The following is a 21,475-nucleotide window of genomic DNA, read 5'->3' on the forward strand; positions in this document are numbered from 1 at the left end:
AAGTTTCAACAAAAACAACCTGCTAATTTGTCCAACATGTTTTATTTCAGTTCATCTTTAATCATCCATCCTCCCACCAGATTACAGAAAACGACTCATTTATTCAACTCAGTCCAAAACGTTTTAAACTTTAATATTTGATTTAAAGGACATTTAATTTCTTAAAACTCTTTTACAAAGACTGCACAGTTTTACAGAGGAATTATTAATCATTAACATAAAAGTGTGAGAGCCAGTGGTGGGCACGCGCCCGCTAATCTGCCAATGCTAATAGCAGAGCTAAGTTTTAGCTTAGCACTTTTGCCAACTTTGAAAACATTTAGCACACTTTGCTTCGCCAAAATAGATTTTTATTAGCCGTTTTACAAACTGTCAGTGGATAAAACTTGACGTCTGTGTTGAGGTTTTGGTTATCGACAGCTAAGAAATCAAATACACATCGATGTTCATGCTCTTATTTTGAAGTCTGTTTACGCAGCAGTTCTGTCTTTTTCCCCCAGTAACTTTATTATATACGGAGGCCTCCAGGGGACATGAGGATTGTTTTTCTTTTGCGTTCCCTCGTAAAAATCTACTGATCAGTTCATGCGGCATAATTGATACTGTGAGCCATTCTTACGGTGGCCGCCGTACTTTCTGCTTTAATACGAGCTTATAAGGTTTTTCCATGGAGTATCGAGTTATTATCGGGGGATAATCAGTCACCTGATTGTGTCTGAATGGTTTAAATCTGCTTTCAGTCCATCTGAGCCTTAACGGACATAAACATGCAGTAAATAAATCGATTTTCTATCAGTTTTCTGCACCAAAGCGTTAATAATAATAAACACGTTTTCACTGAGGCTGTATAAGAGCCATATGAATGAAATAATTATTGATATGACGGAAGCAGCGGCTTTGACACCTGGTGGTGGGCGTGACGTCACCAGGTATGAATGGCTGCTGGCTCTGTGTGTTTGAGGAAGCGGGTGATCGGTGCTCAGTCCTCGCAAAGTTTGGAGCATGATAATAAAAATTAAATAGATCGATAATCGAGTCAGAACAAAGAGGTTTGGAGTTGATTGATTCAGATGAGATTCCCAGTTAACCCAGTGCGGCTCTGCTCTACCACCATCAGTTTGCTGTGTTTTATAATAATAAAACGTGTTTATTATTAACGCTTTGGTGCAAAAAACTGATAGAAAATCGATTTATTTACTGCATGTTTATGTCAGATGGACTGAAAGCAGATTTAAACCATTCAGACACAATCAGGTGACTGATTATCCCCCGATAATAACTCGATACTCCATGGAAAAACCCTATAAGCTCGTATTAAAGCAGAAAGTACGGCGGCCACCGTAGAAATGGCTCACAGTATCAATTATGCCGCATGAACTGATCAGTAGATTATTACGAGGGAACGCAAAAGAAAAACAATCCTCATGTCCCCTGGAGGCCTCCGTAATTATAAACAAGAAACCTACAGGAATTAAATAAAATGAACAAGATCTAACCATAAATATCTAGAGGCATTGTAGAACGTGAGACATTTATCATTTGAATTGAAGTTGGTGCTTTAGCATCAGCTTTTGCTAAACACAGTGTTTCTGAAGTGCTTTACTGTTAGCAGAACTAGCTTTAGGGGTGCCCACCACCGGTTGGAGTTAAAGTAAAGCATAATGAAATAAATACTGAGAAATTCAGAATAAAATTCAGAATCCCAGAGGATCGGCTCGTCCCTCGAGCTCAAATTCTGCTTCTTTTGAAAAACAACCAAGATTTACATTGTGATGGCTAAAGCTGCTCTTTGGACCTAGTTTTGAGATGCGGGAGGCGTCCCACCAGGCTGTGTACTCGGCCCACTTCCAACACTCAGATCCCATGATCCAGATAAATATCGTAGAGTAAAAGGGGTTTTACCACAGAGAGCCTCGATCGAGAAACTACACAGTCCTGCTGAAAATCCAGGTTTTATGAGCTTCAGCATTCAGTCTTCTTGGGTTCAGAACTAGCATCAGTTAGAGTGAATAATATAATCTAAGATCTTCTAGTTAAATATTTCTGATATTTGCGTATTTTAGCTAGAGACAGTCTGCAGAAATGTCACAAAATATCTGAAACCTTAAAGGAAGCAGTCAGGAGAAAGGAGCACAGAAATTGCCAAAAATTCTGACAAAGATTTTTTGGATTAAACTCAATAGGTGATGAAAAAAATCCCCTAAAAATCAGAAGTCTGGGAAGATTCAGAGTGAGAATAAAAGCAACAAAAAAGAAAAAATTGATTTCCGAGAAAAAGAAAATCCCTTAGTCAGTATTTTGAGGAAAATAAAGTCACATTATTTCTCCTGTTTTTCAGTGGCCCTAATCCTCTTCAACTGAGAAACTGTCGAGGGAAGATGGTTTATGAAATGCATGACGACAAAAAGCATTTCTGCTATAGAAAACATCTAAGCTGGGCTAAAATCTCCCACAGTTTGGTGGAGTACCGAGTTTCTGTTCTGAGGAAACCAGAAGTAGAACACGGTGGTGGCAGCATCATGATCTGGGACTACTATTCTTCTACATGGACAGTCAGTTTGAATCCAAGCCTTCAGGTGTCAGGCTAGACCAGTGGTTCTTAACCTTTTTTGAGTTACCGAACCCCCCAGTTTCATATGCGCATCATTCACTGAACCCTTCTTACTCCCCCCCGCCGACACAAAATACTTTGCAGTATTCTGATTTAGTAATGTAATTATATTAGCTGTGTTACCACCCCCACGCCACTAGAGGCAGTAGCAACCCCGAAAAGATGCGACTAAGGAGCAGATTTAGACTATAGAATGTGGTAAAAAGAGAGGAGCTCCTTCAATCAGGGCTCCTCCGCAGCTCTGATTGGCTAAGCAATGTAACGTGATCCTCTGATTGGCTAAGCAATGTAACGTGATCCTCTGATTGGCTCAGCAATGTAACGTGATTATCTGATTGGCTCAGCAATGTAACGTGATCTTCTGATTGGCTAAGCAATGTAACGTGATCCTCTGATTGGCTAAGCAATGTAACGTGATCCTCTGATTGGCTAAGCAATGTAACGTGACCCTCTGATTGGCTAAGCAATGTAACGTGATCCTCTGCAGCAAGTGATGGCAAAGTGGGGCGTCATCACGACTTTACACAACTGTGTCTTCATCTCCGCGGCAGAGACTCCACCGAACCCCAGGGGTTCGGTCGAACCCAGGTTAAGAACCACTGGTCTAGAGAGATGAAGTCGCCAGATTAAGAAAATGGCGTTGATGATATTTCTGCATCATAATGAACCTTGCGCTTCAACAGGACTGTGTACGTTTCGACATCCTCTGTGGTCGGATATTTCTCTCGGTGAACGGGTTTGTGTGAAGCAGAATTGCAGCATCAGTGGCTGAGCGTTAATTTGGTGACGCCTCTGCGGTTCAGCGCGAAAGCGCAAACCAGCACCAGCTGAGGCAGAGACGTGTCGTCGTCGTGGGATGCGGGGGGGCGCCGTGGCGCATCGGGAGGCGGACTCGGCGGACGTGGCTGAGTCACTTCGAACCGCGGGCGGTGGGTGTTTAAGAGTCGTCTGTTTCCGTGACGATGGCGGCGCCGTCGCTGGAGTTGGGGCTCAGGTATTCCAAGGCCTTCTGGCTCTGGGCCACGAACTGTTTGAGCGGCGTGAGCAGCAGCTCGGTGGCGGACGGTCGTCGGAGGGCTTTGCCTTCTGAAGGGTGGGCCGCCCCGTCCATCTCCGGGGTGGAAAGCTCCTTGCTGCTGGAGCGCCGCCCGTTGGGCGGGTCGGGACTTTGGGGGCCACCAGCAGCCCGGGTGGCGCGGGAGTAGATGCTGCGACGGCGGCGAGGGCGGCCGTCCATTGCCTTGAGGAAGAGGCTGTTAGCCGAGCTGCGGCGCGATGAGCTGTCTGAGAAATCCTCCTTGTTCAGGAAGTCCTCCACCTGCTGAGGCGACGGCTGCTCCAGCTGGAACACACAGAACAGGAGTTAATTTACACGACCTGAGGACGCTTTGAGTCCAAACACAACGCCTGCAAGGCGACTCGGGACGTCCCTTCCTGTCAACCATCAGCTGTTGTCTGGAAGGAGTCAGCCACAGTTCTAGAGAAATGTTGGCAGTAGATAACAGACATGGAAAAACATCTCTGCAGCTAGCCAGACGAAGACAAACGTAGCCTGACGAAACATGACATATCCTGAAGTAGCTCCTATGTCCTCAATATCCTTGGATCTGGGAATGATCTCACTCCAAACCAAATCCCAAATGAAAAGCCAAAACCAGAGGCATTTGGTAGCTATTGCACTCAGTTACAAAGCTAACCACTGTTAGCTTTACTATAAACCAGCAACAGTCTCCAGTCCATCATAGGACAACACAGAGACCAATTAACCCAACAGTCAAGTTTTTGGACTGTGGGAGGAAGACGGAGTACCTGGACAGAACCCACCATGCACAGGGAGATCCCGGGCTTTTAAAACTCTTTAAAAGACTATTTAGCTTCAAACATGATCTGTTGCTTTTGGTCTGTCTGCCTACTTCAAATTGTCAATCAGGTCCTGTGAAAATGATGTCTTTGTTCTTCATGTCTGGTAGCAAACAGAGCAGCTAAAATCTATTAAAACGTCCATTTAATCATAATTCAACACGAGAGAAATGACTTTTTAACAAAGGCCAGGTAGGTCTGACTGACCAACGTTTCTCTCTTAATTAACGGCATGTTTCCAGGTGTGTGTTGGTGTGTCAGGTGTGTTTCCAGGTGTGTGTTGGTGTGTCAGGTGTGTTTCCAGGTGTGTGTTGGTGTGTCAGGTGTGTTTCCAGGTGTGTGTTGGTGTGTTTCCAGGTGTGTGTTGGTGTGTCAGGTGTGTTTCCAGGTGTGTGTTGGTGTGTGTTGGTGTGTTTCCAGGTGTGTGTTGGTGTGTCAGGTGTGTTTCCAGGTGTGTGTTGGTGTGTCAGGTGTGTTTCCAGGTGTGTGTTGGTGTGTCAGGTGTGTTTCCAGGTGTGTGTCAGGCGTACCATGCTGTAGAGCGGCGTGGTGTTGATCACGACCTGCAGCAGGATCTTGGAGAGCTGCTGCAGGTCGTGGAGCAGCTGCTGGATGTGAACTGGCAGTTCTCGGACCTGTCGAATTGGGCTCAGCTCGGCCAACATGGCCGCCCGCTCCACCAGCTCCCTCAGTGTGGCCTCTCTCAGACTCTCTGCGCGGAACAACAGTGCCACCAGGAGGCTCTGGAAGTACTGCAGCAGCTCACCTGTCAACTCCAGGACCCGAGTCAGACCCACCTGCAGGGACCAGACAAAGTTAGATGATTCAGGCTGCTTTCTGTCCTGATAGATGCCAAAATGCATTTTGGGAAATGTAGTTTAGTTAAATAAAAACCTTTAAAGGAACAAAAATATCATTTTTTAAAACTTATTTGGTAATAATTAAAAACAAAACTAGCTGAAAAGGTTGAACAGATTGATGATTTATGAAAAGTTGAGTTTACTAAAAATGAAAACAATTATACTTGGATTAAAAATTTGATATAATGAAGCTTTTATTATTTTATTGATCCTGAAACTAAGAGAGTTGTAAACAATGGGATCCATTTGTAAAGTGAGAGTCAAAAATTAACGACAACAATTTAGTTATTTAGTCATAAAAGAAAAACGGGCTTCATTTTTCAAAGTCATATTTTTATAACATTATTCATTTATAAATGCCACAGCTTCAAACTAAATATCAGATAACAAACCAAATACTTAGTTTGAAGCTAAATATTTAGCTTCAAGCTAAAGACTTTGTTTTGTGTTGTGAGTTTACGTGCGAAAGGAAAAACGTTCTTCATGTTTTCGTGCCAGAAAACACAAAGCTGAGCTCTGATTGGATTCATCGGACCCGTCAGCTATCTGGATCAGCTGTAAGTGCTTATTCTGATGACCCGTGCGGTTCTGACCCGATGCCAGCTTCCCAGGAGGCACGGGAGGAGAAGACCTGGACCGGAACCAAGTCCCAGCTGGCAGCGGATCCCGACACGTGAGGACAGCAGAGGACGCCGCTCCGCAGGAGGGACGGGGACAACAATGGCTTCCTTCTGTCACAAAGACCCAGGAACGCTCCTGACATGAAGCATGATGGGAAATATTAACCCCACTCAGCTCTGAGGGTCACACAAAAAAACTAAATGTACAAGTCCTCTGATTAACAGAGCCAGAGTGGAATGGGAAGGGTCAAAGGTCACCTCCACACCACCTGCAGTCCAACATCCTTCAGAGAGGAAAACACCTCAGCAGGTTCAGAAAGAGCCTCAGATAGAAGGTCAAAGGTCATGAGGCTCATCCAGTATGGCTGCTTGGTTCTCTACAAACAAGATGGCCGCCAGACTGAGGTTAGCAATGTGGACATCCAGGTGGGACGATGTCTTCTGGACAGAGGAGAGCAGAGTGGACACGATGGACGGAACCAGACAGCAGGAGGTTCTGCCGGGTCACACGGGCTTTTGGAGCTGGAGGTTTTCTCTGTTGGTGGCCGGGTCGGTTCTGGGACACTCCTGGGCCTTCCTCGGGTATTTGGGTCGCAGCGAGGCAGCGGACCGGGACCGGGACCGGGACCTCTGACTTGCTGACACACAATCGGACCGCCACGTGACGAAACAAAGAGCTGCAGCACCATGTTGCCGTGGCGATTGGTCTTTGTTAGCGGAGCGGCGACCTGCTGTTCTTCCTCTACAGAAACGTGAGCAGAACAATGCTCTGCTAACCGGGTCGACCCGGAGCCAAACCAGAACCACCTACAGGACCAGCGCCGTCGCTGATGAAGCTGATGTTCACGGCAGGAGGAACCGGTTTGATCCATCATGTGGTGTTTTTCTGACATCCAGCTGATAACCGGCTGATTTTCTTTTATTGTGCCGTTTGATGCGAGAGCGAAGGAAATAAAATGAAAGAGTCGTTTCTTTTCTAACTGCTGTGTCCGAGCAGCTGACTAACAGGCTGTTGGAAACTCTCGACTTTAAACGAACCCGCAGGATCGGCTCAAACCGGGTCTCCAGGCTGGAGTCACATGATTTCAGGGCGTCTCTGTTTTCACCTGCAGAGGGAAACCGGCTCTGTGTCTTTATTCCTCACTCTGGTTCCCGTTTGTAAATAAACCCACTCATCTGGACCGTCAAGGCCGTTTTCTCACCTGGTAGATCCCCTCCTGGCCTGTGGGGGCGCTGCACCAAGAACCACTGAAGGAAACGACACAGAAACCTCTGAAGACACTGAGAGCAACTTCCTTCTTCACCAAATGGAAACAAGATGGAGATTTTAGCGGTTGGAGGATTTCTCTTTAGGCTAAAGACCAGGAGCCATTTCTGCTGCTAGCGCTAGGCTAACATGTTAGCTTTGGCTGCATTTACCCAGAATGCCCTGCGCTGTAGTTCACTTCCTGCTTTTGGAGCGGTTTCCGGTTTGCTTGGCGTTCACATTCAAACTGAACCCAGACCGAGGTTTGGAGAACCAGAGGTCAGAGGTCGATAAGCATTCACACCTCACCGACCGAACCGGACTTTGACTAGACAGACGGACTGGAGATGGATTAAACCGGACTGAACAGCGCTGGAGTGAATGAACCCAAAGACTCCCGTTTCTGAATGCTTCCCGTTTGGCCTGAACGCCTCGTCTCTCATTCATCAATAGAAAAACGTTTGGCGAGCCTCGGGACACCTCAGGGATGAGTGCTCAGCCCACTGCTGCTTGTGCTGTTCGCGCTGAAGAAAAGCCCGATTACTAAAGTAGCTGATGGTACCGTAGAGCTGGGCCTGTACTGTACACGCAAAGTACCTTCAAAATGCTCTCTGGACCCAAGGAGACCCAGAATATCACGTAGTAAAAACACTCCTAAAAGTTCTTTTCAAAACAGTTACTCAAGTAAAGTGTAAGTAGATGGATGGAACAAAGCAGAAACAGAAGACGGTTCCAGTTCTGGCTGATTTGGACCTTATGGAGAATCTTTCTGGGACAGAACCAGAACATGTTGGGTTTTCGCTGCAGCATGGGAACAGATCCAGACTCGACATCTGTCTGCTGACCCCTCTCATGTAAAGCAGCAGCGTGTGCCGTCCCAGCGGGCCGCAGCGCCAGCTTCCTGCCGGCCGTTATCGCAGAGATCGGCTCGGACGCTGCGAGCGGCACGTAGGCAGAGCTGGGCACCGCCAGGCCCGTTATCGGACCCGGCTGCTGTGCCTGCAGGCGCCGTCTGAACGCGGCGCTACGTGGAAAAATGAGCAGCTGATAGTCATCTGAGTTCAAAAATAAAACCCATCAGGATCCTCTGGCCTGTAAGAAAACACGTTGTATCACTTTAAATCCAGGCGTTTAGACATTTCTGCAGAACTTTTGGGGGAATGATGCAATATTTTTAGGGTTTTTTTCTCTTTGAATAAAAAAAATCTGAAAACATTTTTGCTATAAAACAACTAAAATGTTTGGAAAAGTGCATCGTCTTCATGTTTCTAAATTATTTGGACAAATTGGTTTTTGGAGCAAAACTTTCTGAAATAATCAGCAGAGCTGGATTTACTGGTTTTCCATCAAAGATTACAATAATCCATATTTATTCCCAAACACCTGAACTATAGCTTCATAATTTCAAATAATTCCAGGTGTGTTTTATCAATAATCAATTGATAAAAGTCCAATGCAAAACACAATTAAATATTAAAGAAGCTTCGGATGAAAAACGGGATTTATTCACATTATTCTGCTGAAGTTTGTTACGTTTTTGTTTGTTTTTTATTATTTTGAAACTTTTTTTTGGTTGATCTATGTTTATTCAGGAATATCAGCTTAATTATTTGAAAGGTTTTGATTCTGAAAAAAGGCCAAAGAATTTCATTTTTTCCCACCAACTTTTCATGCAGCTCAGGTTGGAACGATCAGAACGATAAGAACGATCAGAATCAATCAGGATCAGAAGGATCAGCATCAGAACGATCAGTAGGATCAGGATCAGAAGGATCAGGATCAGAAGGATCAGGATCAGAACAATCAGAAGGATCAGGAGGATCAGAAGGATCAGAAGGATCAGGATCAGAAGGATCAGGAGGATCAGAACGATCAGAAGGATCAGGATCAGGAGGATCAGAAGGATCAGGATCAGAAGGATCAGGAGGATCAGGATCAGGAGGATCAGCATCAGAAGGATCAGCATCAGAAGGATCAGGATCAGGAGGATCAGGATCAGGAGGATCAGGATCAGAAGGATCAGGATCAGGAGGATCAGAATGATCAGAAGGATCAGGAGGATCATGATCAGAAGGATCAGCATCAGAAGGATCATGATCAGAAGGATCAGAACGATTAGAAGGATCAGGAGGATCAGAAGGATCAGGAGGATCAGAAGGATCAGGAGGATCAGAAGGATCAGGAGGATCAGGAGGATCATGATCAGAAGGATCAGAACGATTAGAAGGATCAGGAGGATCAGAAGGATCAGGAGGATCAGAAGGATCAGGAGGATCATGATCAGAAGGATCAGAACGATTAGAAGGATCAGGAGGATCAGCATCAGAAGGATCAGGATCAGGAGGATCAGAAGGATCAGGAGGATCAGCATCAGGAGGATCAGAAGGATCAGAAGGATCAGGATCAGTCCAGAACAGAGCCAAACCCTGAAGTTCCTCCAGAGTCCTGGGACATTTCAGGACGTTCAGAAACAAACATTTCAGCTGATCTCCAGGGACGAACCTTAAATCAGGCCGGTGGTTCCAGTCCCAACATCGATCTCTCCGGCTTTATTCCGGGTTTCAGTCGGAGCTTTTAATGCAAGTTTAAATGTGGAAATAAAAGCCGTTTGATGATTTCTCATGGCAGCCTCAGGATTTGATCAAACATTTCTTCCTGAAGCCATTCATGGTGAAATGGGTCTGACTGGTTCTGATCCGGTCTGGTTTCTCTTCAGCTCCTCTGCAGATGGGTTTGGTTCTGGGAGTTTTTAATTATTCTCTGGCCTCCAACATTGAAAACATTAAAACCCAGAATGTATTTTCCTGTAGTTCTGGTTCTGATTGTTTAGATGTGTTTGTTCTGCCTTTCAGCCCATCAGTGGGTCCGACGTCCTCAGGGAGCCGCCGGGTGACGCCTCCCCGTCTGCTTGTTGCTGCAGGGTGTGTGTGTGTGTGTGTGTGTGTGTGTGTGTCCTGAACTTCAGATCTTTATCTCTGCAGGGCCGAGCGGCTGCACTGAGGCTCGTCTGCAGTTTTCTGACCTCCTAAATGTAGAAATATGAGCCGGGAACATAAACCAGATTCTCCTAAGATGATGAACTCAGAACGAAATATTTCCACGTTTTAACATTTTCATTAATTTTCTGCTCGTTTTTATCGCTTATTAAAAACGGCTAAACAACGGGAAAAATTTACATTATTAATGATTATTATTATTATTACTACACGATTGTTATATAATGATAATAATAATAATAATAAGGCTGCACAGCGGCGCAGTTGGTAGAGCTGCTGCCTTGCAGCAAGAAGGTTCTGGGTTCGATTCCCGGTCGAATCGAACCGGGTTCTCCGGTTTCCTCCCACAGTCCAAAAACATGACTGTCAGGTTAATTGGCCTCTCCAAGCTGTCCCTAGGTGTGTGTGTGTCTCTGTGTTGCCCTGCGACAGACAGGTGACCCGTCCAGGTGACCCGTCCAGGTGACCCATCCAGGTGACCCATCCAGGTGACCCCGCCTCTCACCCAGAACATGAGCTGGAGAGGCAGCAGCTCCTCCTGACCCACTGAGGGACCAGGTGTTAGACAATGGATGGATAATAATAATAATTACAATTATTATAGTTATTTTAATTATTATTTTATTGTAAAAAATATTCATCATAGCCATAACGATACTATAATCAGCATTATTATTTCATTAATTTTACAATAATAAAATAATTTATCAAAAATGAAATATTTGTTGATTAATATCAATAGTAAGAAATTATTATTACCATCAATATCACTGTAAATATGTTGAATTTTGTTACTGTTAGTTAAAAATAGTCAATATTGTTACAATAACAGTAATTATTATTTTTAGTAGATCAGTTTTTTTTCTCGTTTCTGTACCAGCAGCAGGAACGTGGCTGAAGTTTACGACTGGGAGTGAACGCATCACCACAGATAAGCTGCAGTAGTTTTAGCTGAAACCACCCAGAACCAGAACCACTGGACTGAACCTGGACCAGGAATCACTAATGAAGCAACAGCGCCATCTAGTGGCAAGAAAAGGTTTGAAGTCACTATGATGCTGAATTTGATGTAAATTTTTGTGTTTTTTGTTCTGAAATGAATGTTTGAGCTTTAAATGATGATCCTGTGAAAGTCCTGCCTCACCTGCTCAGCGGCGCCCCCCAGTGCCCGGGCAGCTCCCTGCAGCTGCTCCCTGGCATTTAGCATGCGGTGATACAGCTGCAGGCTGACGGTCAGCAGCAGGCTGCGGACTCTGGTCCAGAGGCCCGGCTCGTCTCCGTCATCCTCATCCTCGTACTGCTGGACCTTCATCTCCCATTCCTGGCCTGAAGGACGACAGAAACGCCAGAATCTCTCTACGGGTCCAACCGGGTCCAACCGGAACCTGGGTGGACCCAAACACACTCCTCTTCCCCATGAAGGCAATTTCTGTAGCTGAGCTTTCTGTTAACCAGCTTCCTTCATTTGTTCAGCTTTAAAATCCCTCCATAGATGGCGGCGGCCATCTTTACTGCCATAAGCACAGTGCTGCGGCGGCCATCTTTACTGCCATAAGCACAGTGCTGCGGCGGCGGCCATCTTTACTGCCATAAGCACAGTGCTGCGGCGGCGGCCATCTTTACTGCCATAAGCACAGTGCTGCGGCGGCGGCCATCTTTACTGCCATAAGCACAGTGCTGCGGCGGCGGCCATCTTTACTGCCGTAAGCACAGTGCTGCGGCGGCGGCCATCTTTACTGCCGTAAGCACAGTGCTGCGGCGGCGGCCATCTTTACTGCCGTAAGCACAGTGCTGCGGCGGCGGCCATCTTTACTGCCGTAAGCACAGTGCTGCGGCGGCGGCCATCTTTACTGCCGTAAGCACAGTGCTGCGGCGGCGGCCATCTTTACTGCCGTAAGCACAGTGCTGCGGCGGCGGCCATCTTTACTGCCGTAAGCACAGTGCTGCGGCGGCGGCCATCTTTACTGCCGTAAGCACAGTGCTGCGGCGGCGGCCATCTTTACTGCCATAAGCACAGTGCTGCGGCGGCGGCCATCTTTACTGCCATAAGCACAGTGCTGCAGCGGCGGCCATCTTTACTGCCATAAGCACAGTGCTGCAGCGGCGGCCATCTTTACTGCCATAAGCACAGTGCTGCAGCGGCGGCCATCTTTACTGCCGTAAGCACAGTGCTGCGGCGGCGGCCATCTTTACTGCCGTAAGCACAGTGCTGCGGCGGCGGCCATCTTTACTGCCGTAAGCACAGTGCTGCAACGGCGGCCATCTTTACTGCCGTAAGCACAGTGCTGCAACGGCGGCCATCTTTACTGCCATAAGCACAGTGCTGCAGCGGCGGCCATCTTTACAGTTGTAAACAGATCACATTTCTGGTTTTCCATCTAATATAACCTTTAACCTCTCAGGAAAAAACACATAAAACAGAATCCTTTGATCTCCATGGCAACCATTCAGCTGTAAAAAAAACCAAACACAAAAACGCCTGGGTGGACTTAGCCCCGCCTCCGAGGCGCAGCTCCGCCCCCACTTCGCTCCTTCAGACTAACCAGCAGCAATTAGCACCTGCTGAGCTCATTATAGGAGCTGCTGCTCAGAGCATCGCTGGTAAAAGTGTTGTTAAAGGGTTAATAGAGGAGCCAGTGAGATAACGTACTGGAGGCGGAGCTTCAGAGGCAGCAGGAGTTCTTAAAGAGACAGAGGCCCAATTTGAAGGTGCTTCATCAACAGGGGGCGGCAGAAACTGTTTTCCACACAACAAAACTTGGAGTAGGATTCAATAAAACCGTCAGTGGTTTAAGTTGTTGGTATTTGATGGGGTCTGATTGGTTAATAAATTTAAATGTTTAAATTGTGGTTTTATTAAGAGGGAGGATCTGGCTGGTACTCACGCAGTGTAGGAGGGAGGGGTAAGTAGTAGGCGGCAGAGTCCTCCAGGAGACTCAGGACGTTGTCCAGCCCCGCCGCCGCCGCCTGCCCCACCTGCGTTTCCTGCAGCTGCCGTCCGGCCGTCCGGACCGAGTCAGCGGCTCGCTCCAGCTGGTCCAGAGCTCCGTCCAGGCCGTCCACCACCCACACCTGGACATCATCCAGAGTCAAAAAGAAGGCGTCCTTCAAGTGAGTCATCACCTGAGGACGGAGACAGTAATTTTAAGTCCGGGACATCTGCTGATCCGCCGCCAAGAGTGGAGCTGTTTCTTTGGTTTGTGCTTTAGGCACTTTTGCTAACTTTGAAAACATTTAGTTATCAAAAGTCATTCCAAATAATCGCTTCCTGAAAGCCAAACCGCACAGCAAGATGTGTAATAACACATGTGGCCCAGTGGAGGGCGATGTAACGCATGTAGAGTCATTGACATCCAACAGGTGGCAGTACAACGAGCATCTTAGCATTAGCTTCCACTAATCACCATGTTAATGTAGCATTTCAGCGTTAGCTAGTTAGCTTCCACATATTACTGTCTTAATGCATCACTTTAGCATTGGCTTCCGCTACCTACTACGTTGGTGCTAGCTATAGCATTAGTGGGACTGTTTGTTGTTAGCCCTTTAGGTTTAGCACAGCTAACTGTTTAGCTAGCCGTCTTCTTGCTCGTTCCTTATTTAGCTCTGATCTCAGTAGCATCTCCGGCTCCGGAGCTTTTCAGGGTGTTGCTGCCTGAAGGTTCGCTCGGCTCCTGACCTCCAGCAGGTTCTGGAGAACTCACCTCCTCTGTGGACTGGTTCAGGATGGGAAAACTCCTCTCCAGGCTGTCCAGACCCGTCAGAGCCAACCTGTTGGCGAGGTCGACTGGAGAAGACACGATAAGTCAGAGAAACCAGTTCATGGGCTCCATGCGTCCAATCACAGAACCAACAGAACCGGGCTCACTCTGGGGCTCCAGACTCTGGAGGAGGGGCGTGGCCCGTCTCAGGGCTTCTTCAGACACGCCGCGAACTCCGACCTCTGCCACGCCCCCCACGAGGCCCAGCAGGGGGTAGCGCTCTTTGACCCCGGAGAGGACGGAAGACACGGACCGGAACACGGAGCGGACCAGAGGCAGATGGGAGGCTCTGAGCAGGGCGCTGGTCTGAAACGGGTCAGAGAGCCGTCACAGCAAGAACCGGAACCAGAGCCAGAACCGGAACCGGAGATACGGAACCGGAACTAGAGCCGGAACCGGAACCAGAGATACGGAACCGGAACTAAAGCCGGAACCGGAACCAGAGATACGGAACCGGAACTAAAGCCGGAACCGGAGATACGGAACCGGAACTAGAACCGGAACCAGAGGTCCGGAACCAGAGGTCCGGAACCAGATCCAGAACCGGAACCGGAGATACGGAACCGGAACTAGAGCCGGAACCGGAACCAGAGATACGGAACCGGAACTAGAACCGGAACCAGAGGTCCGGAACCAGAGCCGGAACCGGAGATACGGAACCGGAACCAGAGATACGGAACCGAAACTAGAGCCGGAACCGGAACCAGAGATACGGAACCGGAACTAAAGCCGGAACCGGAGATACGGAACCGGAACTAGAACCGGAACCAGAGGTCCGGAACCAGAGGTCCGGAACCAGATCCAGAACCGGAACCGGAGATACGGAACCGGAACTAGAGCCGGAACCGGAACCAGAGATACGGAACCGGAACTAGAGCCGGAACCGGAACCAGAGATATGGAACCGGAACTAGAACCGGAACCGGAACCAGAGATATGGAACCGGAACCAGAGGTCCGGAACCGGAACCAGAGCCAGAACCGGAACCGAAGATACGGAACCGGAACTAGAGCCGGAACCGGAACCAGAGATACGGAACCGGAACCAGAGATACGGAACCGGAACTAAAGCCGGAACCGGAGATACGGAACCGGAACTAGAGCCGGAACCAGAGGTCCGGAACCAGATCCAGAAACGGAACCGGAGATACGGAACCGGAACTAGAGCCGGAACCGGAACCAGAGATACGGAACCGGAACTAGAGCCGGAACCGGAACCAGAGATACGGAACCGGAACTAGAGATATGGAACCGGAACCAGAGGTCCGGAACCGGAACCGAAGATACGGAACCGGAACTAGAGCCGGAACCGGAACCGAAGATACGGAACCGGAACTAGAGCCGGAACCAGAGATACGGAACCAGACCACTGGTTCTACCATCCATCCATCCATCCATCCATCCATCCATCCATCCATCCATCCATCCATCCATCCATCCATCCATCCATCCATCCATCCACCTGAACTAACCTTGTGATCTGGACTCTCTGCCATTTCTTCCTCTGCTGCTCTGAAGAGAAACAAAATGGACGTCACAGATCTTCATCTTCACCAGAACCAGCCAGGACGGCCAGAACCAGCAGAACCAATGAGAGGACTTCAGAGGCCTTCATGACTCCAGAACCAGAACCGGATTAAATCACCTCATTAAGATTCATCAACATTTCCTGACCACAGTTTGTGAACCTGGAATAACCAAAACGTCCAAAACTGACTCAAATGTCAATGTTTATATTTTTTAATCCGACCGAAAGAAAAACTGATCAAATTATATTAGATGGAAAAGGAGAAATGTGATTTGATCAGTTAGTGAACAAGATTCTCTAAAATCCTCCAAAGACTCTAGACTTAATGAGACGTTGCTGTTAGGAGGACCGAGGCCACACCCAAAACATGGCCTGGAGCACAATCAGACCCGGATGCTGTTTTTAAATCTGGATTAAATGATTTCTGATCAAACCAAACGTCCGGTCTTCCTGAGGAGCTCCCAGTGTTTTTACCAGACTCTGGTCCGTTTCAAACTTCACACACAACTTGTTCAAGTTTCAAACCAACTTTCCTCTTTCCATGAATATTCAAAGTGCTTCCTGACTTTACGTCTCCCTGAGGTAAACTGAAGAATTCAGCTTTATATTCTCTGATTTAAATTTCCATTTGCAGAATCTGAGCCGGTCTGGGACACTGGATGACGAGCCAAACATCGAGTCCCGTTTCCAAAATGAATCCGTGGAGCTGCAGCAGAGAAGGAAAGCAGAAGCACAAACCGAATCCTTTCTGGTGTGAAATACTTCACCTGAAACTTCCTGCAGCTCTTCAGGTGGATCTGCACGACTCGGCGCTCCAGCTGTGGAGGTGAACTCTAAAAACGAGGACAGAGCCGATAAAAGCTGCTCCGACCAGCTGAGCCCACTGGGAATAACGATGATGATGGAAGAAGATCTTAAAAATCCGTCTGGGTTTGGGGGGAAGATATCAGCGTCCTGATTGGCTGGGGCGCCGTGTGATGTCAGCTTCCTGTTTCTCTGACTAATCAATTAACCTCGAATGAAAGGAAACATTCAGGAGGAAAGAGCTGGAAACTCCAGGGAGCCGTTTGTAAACTTACACAACATTAGCAGTAATTTGGATTATTTAGCTGCTAGTGACAGAAAACATGGAGGTTCATGTTTCAGTCATGTTGTCAACATTTTATTAATTCATTTATAAAAGTCTACAAAGAAATAGTTTTAAAATAAATATTTTGTAAGCAAGCTAAATGTTTAGTTTCATACAAAATATTTAACTCTTAATTTTATGTTAAATATTTAGTCAGTAAACTAAATGTTTGTTTTTAAAGCAAATCTTTAGTTTCAAACTAGAAATTTAAATATTTAGCTAAAAGTTCAATATTTAGTTTAAAGCTGAATATTTATCTAAAGAACTAAATGTTTATCTCAAAGCTAAATAATTAGTTTGCTAACTAAACATTTTGTTTGCCATATTTAGCTCTAATATGTGTAAAATGGGCCTCAGTACTGAGCCCTGAGGGACTCCATGACGGTTCTGTTCTCCTCTCACCTGCCGTTTGTGTGTCCGACTGTTCAAATCTGAAACCGGAGCCAGTAAACCGAACGCAGCGTCCTGACCAGAGTCCGCAGCTCATCACCAGTCGGCCTGAACCCAACCAGGTGATCATCACTTTCCTGGAAACCAGTCAGCTGCTCGGCCACCAACTTCACCACAACCTCAGCAAGAAAAGGCTGTTTTGATTTTTGGCCAATTATTGACACCGGGGTGAAAATTAGGCTTTTGGTTTCAAACAGAACATGAACTGTCAGGTTTAAACGGCGTTGACTCGACCCAGTAAAAGCTGATTTACCAGCAATATGGCGCCATGTTTGACTGGTTGAGTCTATTTTACAACAGATTTTAAAACATTCCTGTATTTTGATGGTTCATAATAATGATGATCTGGTTCTGACACCCATGAACTCTGAAGAACTTTTTTTTAAAAACTCATAAAAGTGGAACAAAAAGGTTTTATTTCCTTTCTGTTCCTTTTAACAGAAAGGAAATAAAACCTGTTTCCTGATTGGCTGGTGCTGCAGGTTTCAATACTTCAGGTTCAAAACTTACAGCTTACAGTAAATTACTTTGGTTTAATGACCAAAGTTTACTGTAAATATTTCACCCAATGTTTGCACAGTAGTTAGAGTTCATATAAATGTGTGAAACCCTGTTTGTCTGAGTTTTTCAGGATTTCGTTGGTTTTCATTTCCCAGCAGTTTGACGGCGCAGGTGGAGCAAACGGCTGATTTTCCTTCCTGGAGATCCTCAGATCATAATCAGGCTGTGAAAATGATGAGGAAATCCAGTTTATGACTTTAATCACAAGGTTGATGAGTTCTCCAAAACATGACGCTTCTTTGGGTAGGAATGAACTTCAGTAATGAGCTTGAAATGCCAAGTTCCACCAAATACCAGGAAGGATTGTTCATTTCCTTTAAGTTAGCAAACAGACCAGGCCTGGTTGGCTGACGTCTCATGTACCCTCAGACATCCTAGAGCTGCTTCAACGTTTCACTGAGAAGAAAAAACACTTTGTTTTTCTAGAAACGCCCCACAGAAGCTCCAGTAACCAGGAGTCATTCAGTCCCCCGACTATTCAGATTGGAGCTATTTAACCTGCTCATTAAATGTCTGTTAGCATGCTAAATATATTTCTCCATTCTGAATATTAACAAGCTAAATGTTTAGCTTCAAACTAAATACTTAACCCAAGCATATTTTTTAGCTTGTTGATAAATATTGGGGTAATATGCAAATTCACTGGCTGATAAAAGTTTGTTTTAAATAAATATTTAGTTAGCTTGATAACTAAATATTTCGTTTCAAACTAAATATGTAGTTAGCAAATTGAATATTTAGTAAATATTTAGCATGCTAACTAAATATTTTGTTTCAAACTATATAGTTAGCAAAGCTAATATTTAGTTTGAAGCTACATATTGACCTTGTTAACTAAATATTTAGCTAGCTATATTATATATAGCTAGCTAAATAGAATTTGAAACGAAATATTAACATAGCTAAATTTTTAGCTAATATGCTAATTTACTTCCTAATAACCGGAAGTGAACTATCAAAATAAAGGTTTGGTCTTCCTGCTGGTGAGACTGAGTGGTTTCCTGGTGGTTTTCCTGTCCAGATCTCCAGCTTAACCCGGGCTGAGCCGTTTTAAAGCGACATGAAGGATTCAGCAACATTAACCGTCCAGGTTGACGGAGCTCTTTAAATCTGTGGGATTCTGTGAATCAGAGCGCTGTCCTGGATAAACTGATGTTTGGGGGCATGAGGTTATTTGTTTTCCTGCTCGGACTCCAACTGGCCTCCATCAGGTCGGATCTGCGAGCGGAGGCAGCGGCAGCGGCAGCCCTGAGATCCGAGTTTCCCCCCCCGGGGCCGTTCCCGTGATGGAGGCTCCAGGATTCCAGGCTCCATGTGACTCCGGCAATCACCGCCTCATTCACCACACTGGCATCGGTGGTTTTCAGGTCTTCAACGCGGCTCAGCTGCTCAGGGTTGAATTCAATGATCACCGTCACGCTGCGGTGATTCGCGGATTTTCTCCTTCCAGTCAGCAAAGCCTGTTTACAGCCACAGCATGTCGGGGAGCTTCCGCTGACGTCCGGCGGTGGGGAGAGGACCGACTTTCATACGTTAATAAAGCTTTTAATATAAAAATGAAGTTGGAAGTGGGTCTTCGTTACTTTTTATTCTCTTTCCAAGTAAACAAACTTTCTAGTAATCCCTAAAGAAATGCTGATTAACGGTTCTTCAACCGCAGTGAAGTTAGTTTCAAGTCGGATATTCGATATTCGAGCTCCGGGGAGTAGCGGCGTTTAGCTAAAGGTTGATCCGATTTATGAACGCTAATGTCGGCCGGCGGTTCTCCACCGCTCCCGGCCGCAGCGCCCGGAGGTTCACTTAGGGACTGTCAACAAATTACCGAACCAAACCTTCCTGTCAAAGAATGTTAATAAATGCCTTGAATTGTAACCAACTAACTAATTGAAAGTGCTATTTCATGCTTTTACATGAGACTCAATATCATCTATTGAATTTTAAAGTCATACAATATTTCAATTATTTTAATATTAAATAATAGAATGTTTTCTTCAATAGCTTCCAGGTCATGTGACCTATTGATTCAAAATCACTTTCAAATAATTATACTAGTCTCTATAGATGAGGCACAAACTATTCTTTTCCATTTTTAGCCATTTTCCATTTTTTAGGAATTTTTTGGTCAAAATTGAGGGTTTTTCTTCAATAGCTTCCAGGTCATGTGACCTGTTGACTAAAAATCACTTAGAAATTGTTCTACTAGTTTATATAGATGAGGCACAAACTTTTGATTTCCATTTTTAGCCATTTTCCATTTTTTAGGATTGTTTTGGTCAAAATTGAGGGTTTTTCTTCAATAGCTTCCAGGTCATGTGACCTGTTGACTAAAAATCACTTTCAAATAATTATAGTAGTCTTTATAGACTAGTATAATTAGTCTATAAAGACTAATTATACTGATTATTAATTATTAGTCTATAAAGACTAATTATACTAGTCTGTTTTGGCAAGCACCTGGTGCTTGCCAAAACACATGGAGTCTGGTCAGCCTCAGCCCAAAGTGGGTTCACCTTCCCATGGGCTCACCACCGGTGGGATGGGCCAAAAGGGTTGGGTGCAATGTGAGATTTTAGAAGGCCGAGGGAGGCGACCTTGGCCTTCTGACCCTGTGTGATGGACGTTTTATCACTGGGCATGGAAAGTCACTTCTCTGGTGGGAGCCTGAGCTGGTGTGTGAGGTTGAGAAGTTCTAACTAGAAATAGTCTCATCTCATCGCATGACTCGAGATGGGAGCCGTGCGTTAATTAATGGAACATTAATTAACAATCTGATATGCAGCGAGAAAATGTAATGTTTCAGTTGTTGGCTGTTTCTATGACTTTTTATTTTTGTAATTTTATGGTGTAAAGCTCTTTAAAATGCCTTGTTGAAATGTGATATATAAATAAAATGTGATTAGATTTTTTTTATTTGGGGGTTTTCTGTCCGAGGCCACGTTCTGCACAACCAGGGTTTTGAAGGGATCCATTTTGGTGGCCTTGGGATCACGGCTCTGCGTTTGGCAGATGATGTGGCCCTTCTGGCTTCATCATGTCGTGATCTACAGCTTCACTGGAGCAGTAGTAGTAGTAGTAGTAGTAGTAGTAGTAGTAGTAGTAGTAGTAGTAGTAGTAGCAGTAGTAGTAGTAGTAGTAGTAGTAGTAGTAGTAGTAGTAGTAGTAGTAGTAGTAGTAGTAGTAGTAGTAGTAGTAGTAGTAGTAGTAGTAGTAGTAGTAGTAGTAGTAGTAGTAGTAGTAGTAGTAGTAGTAGTAGTAGTAGTAGTAGTAGTAGTAGTAGTAGTAGTAGTAGTAGTAGTAGTAGTAGTAGTAGTAGTAGTAGTAGTAGTAGCCGAGTGTGAAGCGGCCAGGAGGAGGATCAGTACCTCCAGATCCAAAGCCCTGGTCTTGAGCTCGAAAAGTCAGGTAAGATTTTCCTGACCCAGGTGGAGGATTTTAAGCATCTTAGCATCTTGCTCATTGTTGGAGTTCATTCATTTCTGTCTCTGTTCACCACCCATGTTCATTAACCAGTTTCAGGACCCGACCAGAACCACTCATTGTAAATTGAGAAATAATGAGATTTGGTTATATATAAAAACAAGCTTTAATGCCAAAAGATAATCAAATTTCACAATCCATACATATCATCCAAATGGAACATCAGGCTTCTTAGGTTACATTCACCATCCAGCGCTGGGGCAAAGTGACAAGAAGCCAAGTGAGGCAAAGATTGTAGCAAGTTTAGCTTTTTATTCATCTCTGCAATCTGGACCCTCCATAAACTGTACTCTAATCAGTTTCAGTCGGTTTACATATGACTGCCAGCAGTCACATATAAACATGGTTATGTATGCTTCAGCATGTGAGGCAGATGAAAGA

The 21,475-nt window shown here is 45.6% G+C and overlaps 1 protein-coding gene across 3 annotated transcripts; it reads right to left on the reverse strand.

The window, feature by feature from the left end:
• Positions 1-23: 23 nt before the first annotated feature.
• plin6 (perilipin 6) lies at positions 24-16,554 on the reverse strand. 3 transcript variants are annotated; one of them, XM_081597254.1, is made up of 8 exons: positions 16,245-16,554; positions 15,422-15,456; positions 14,059-14,257; positions 13,895-13,977; positions 13,079-13,265; positions 11,338-11,519; positions 5,002-5,268; positions 24-3,953 (listed from the first exon to the last, which is right to left on the reverse strand). In XM_081597254.1, the coding sequence occupies exons 2-8, from the start codon at positions 15,443-15,445 to the stop codon at positions 3,549-3,551; spliced, it is 1,347 nt and encodes a 448-aa protein (XP_081453380.1). In that variant the 5' UTR covers positions 15,446-15,456; positions 16,245-16,554; the 3' UTR covers positions 24-3,548. The 3 variants fall into 3 exon arrangements, with proteins under 3 accessions (XP_081453380.1, XP_081453379.1, XP_081453378.1); XM_081597253.1 differs by having other exon boundaries at positions 13,079-13,316; positions 15,422-15,461; positions 16,245-16,553; XM_081597252.1 differs by having other exon boundaries at positions 13,079-13,316; positions 16,245-16,552.
• Between the last annotated feature and the right edge of the window lie 4,921 nt (positions 16,555-21,475).

The sequence above is a fragment of the Poecilia reticulata genome, chromosome 16 (genome assembly GCF_904066995.2).
Source record: "Poecilia reticulata chromosome 16, P_reticulata-male-v2, whole genome shotgun sequence".
Taxonomy (NCBI): domain Eukaryota; kingdom Metazoa; phylum Chordata; class Actinopteri; order Cyprinodontiformes; family Poeciliidae; genus Poecilia; species Poecilia reticulata.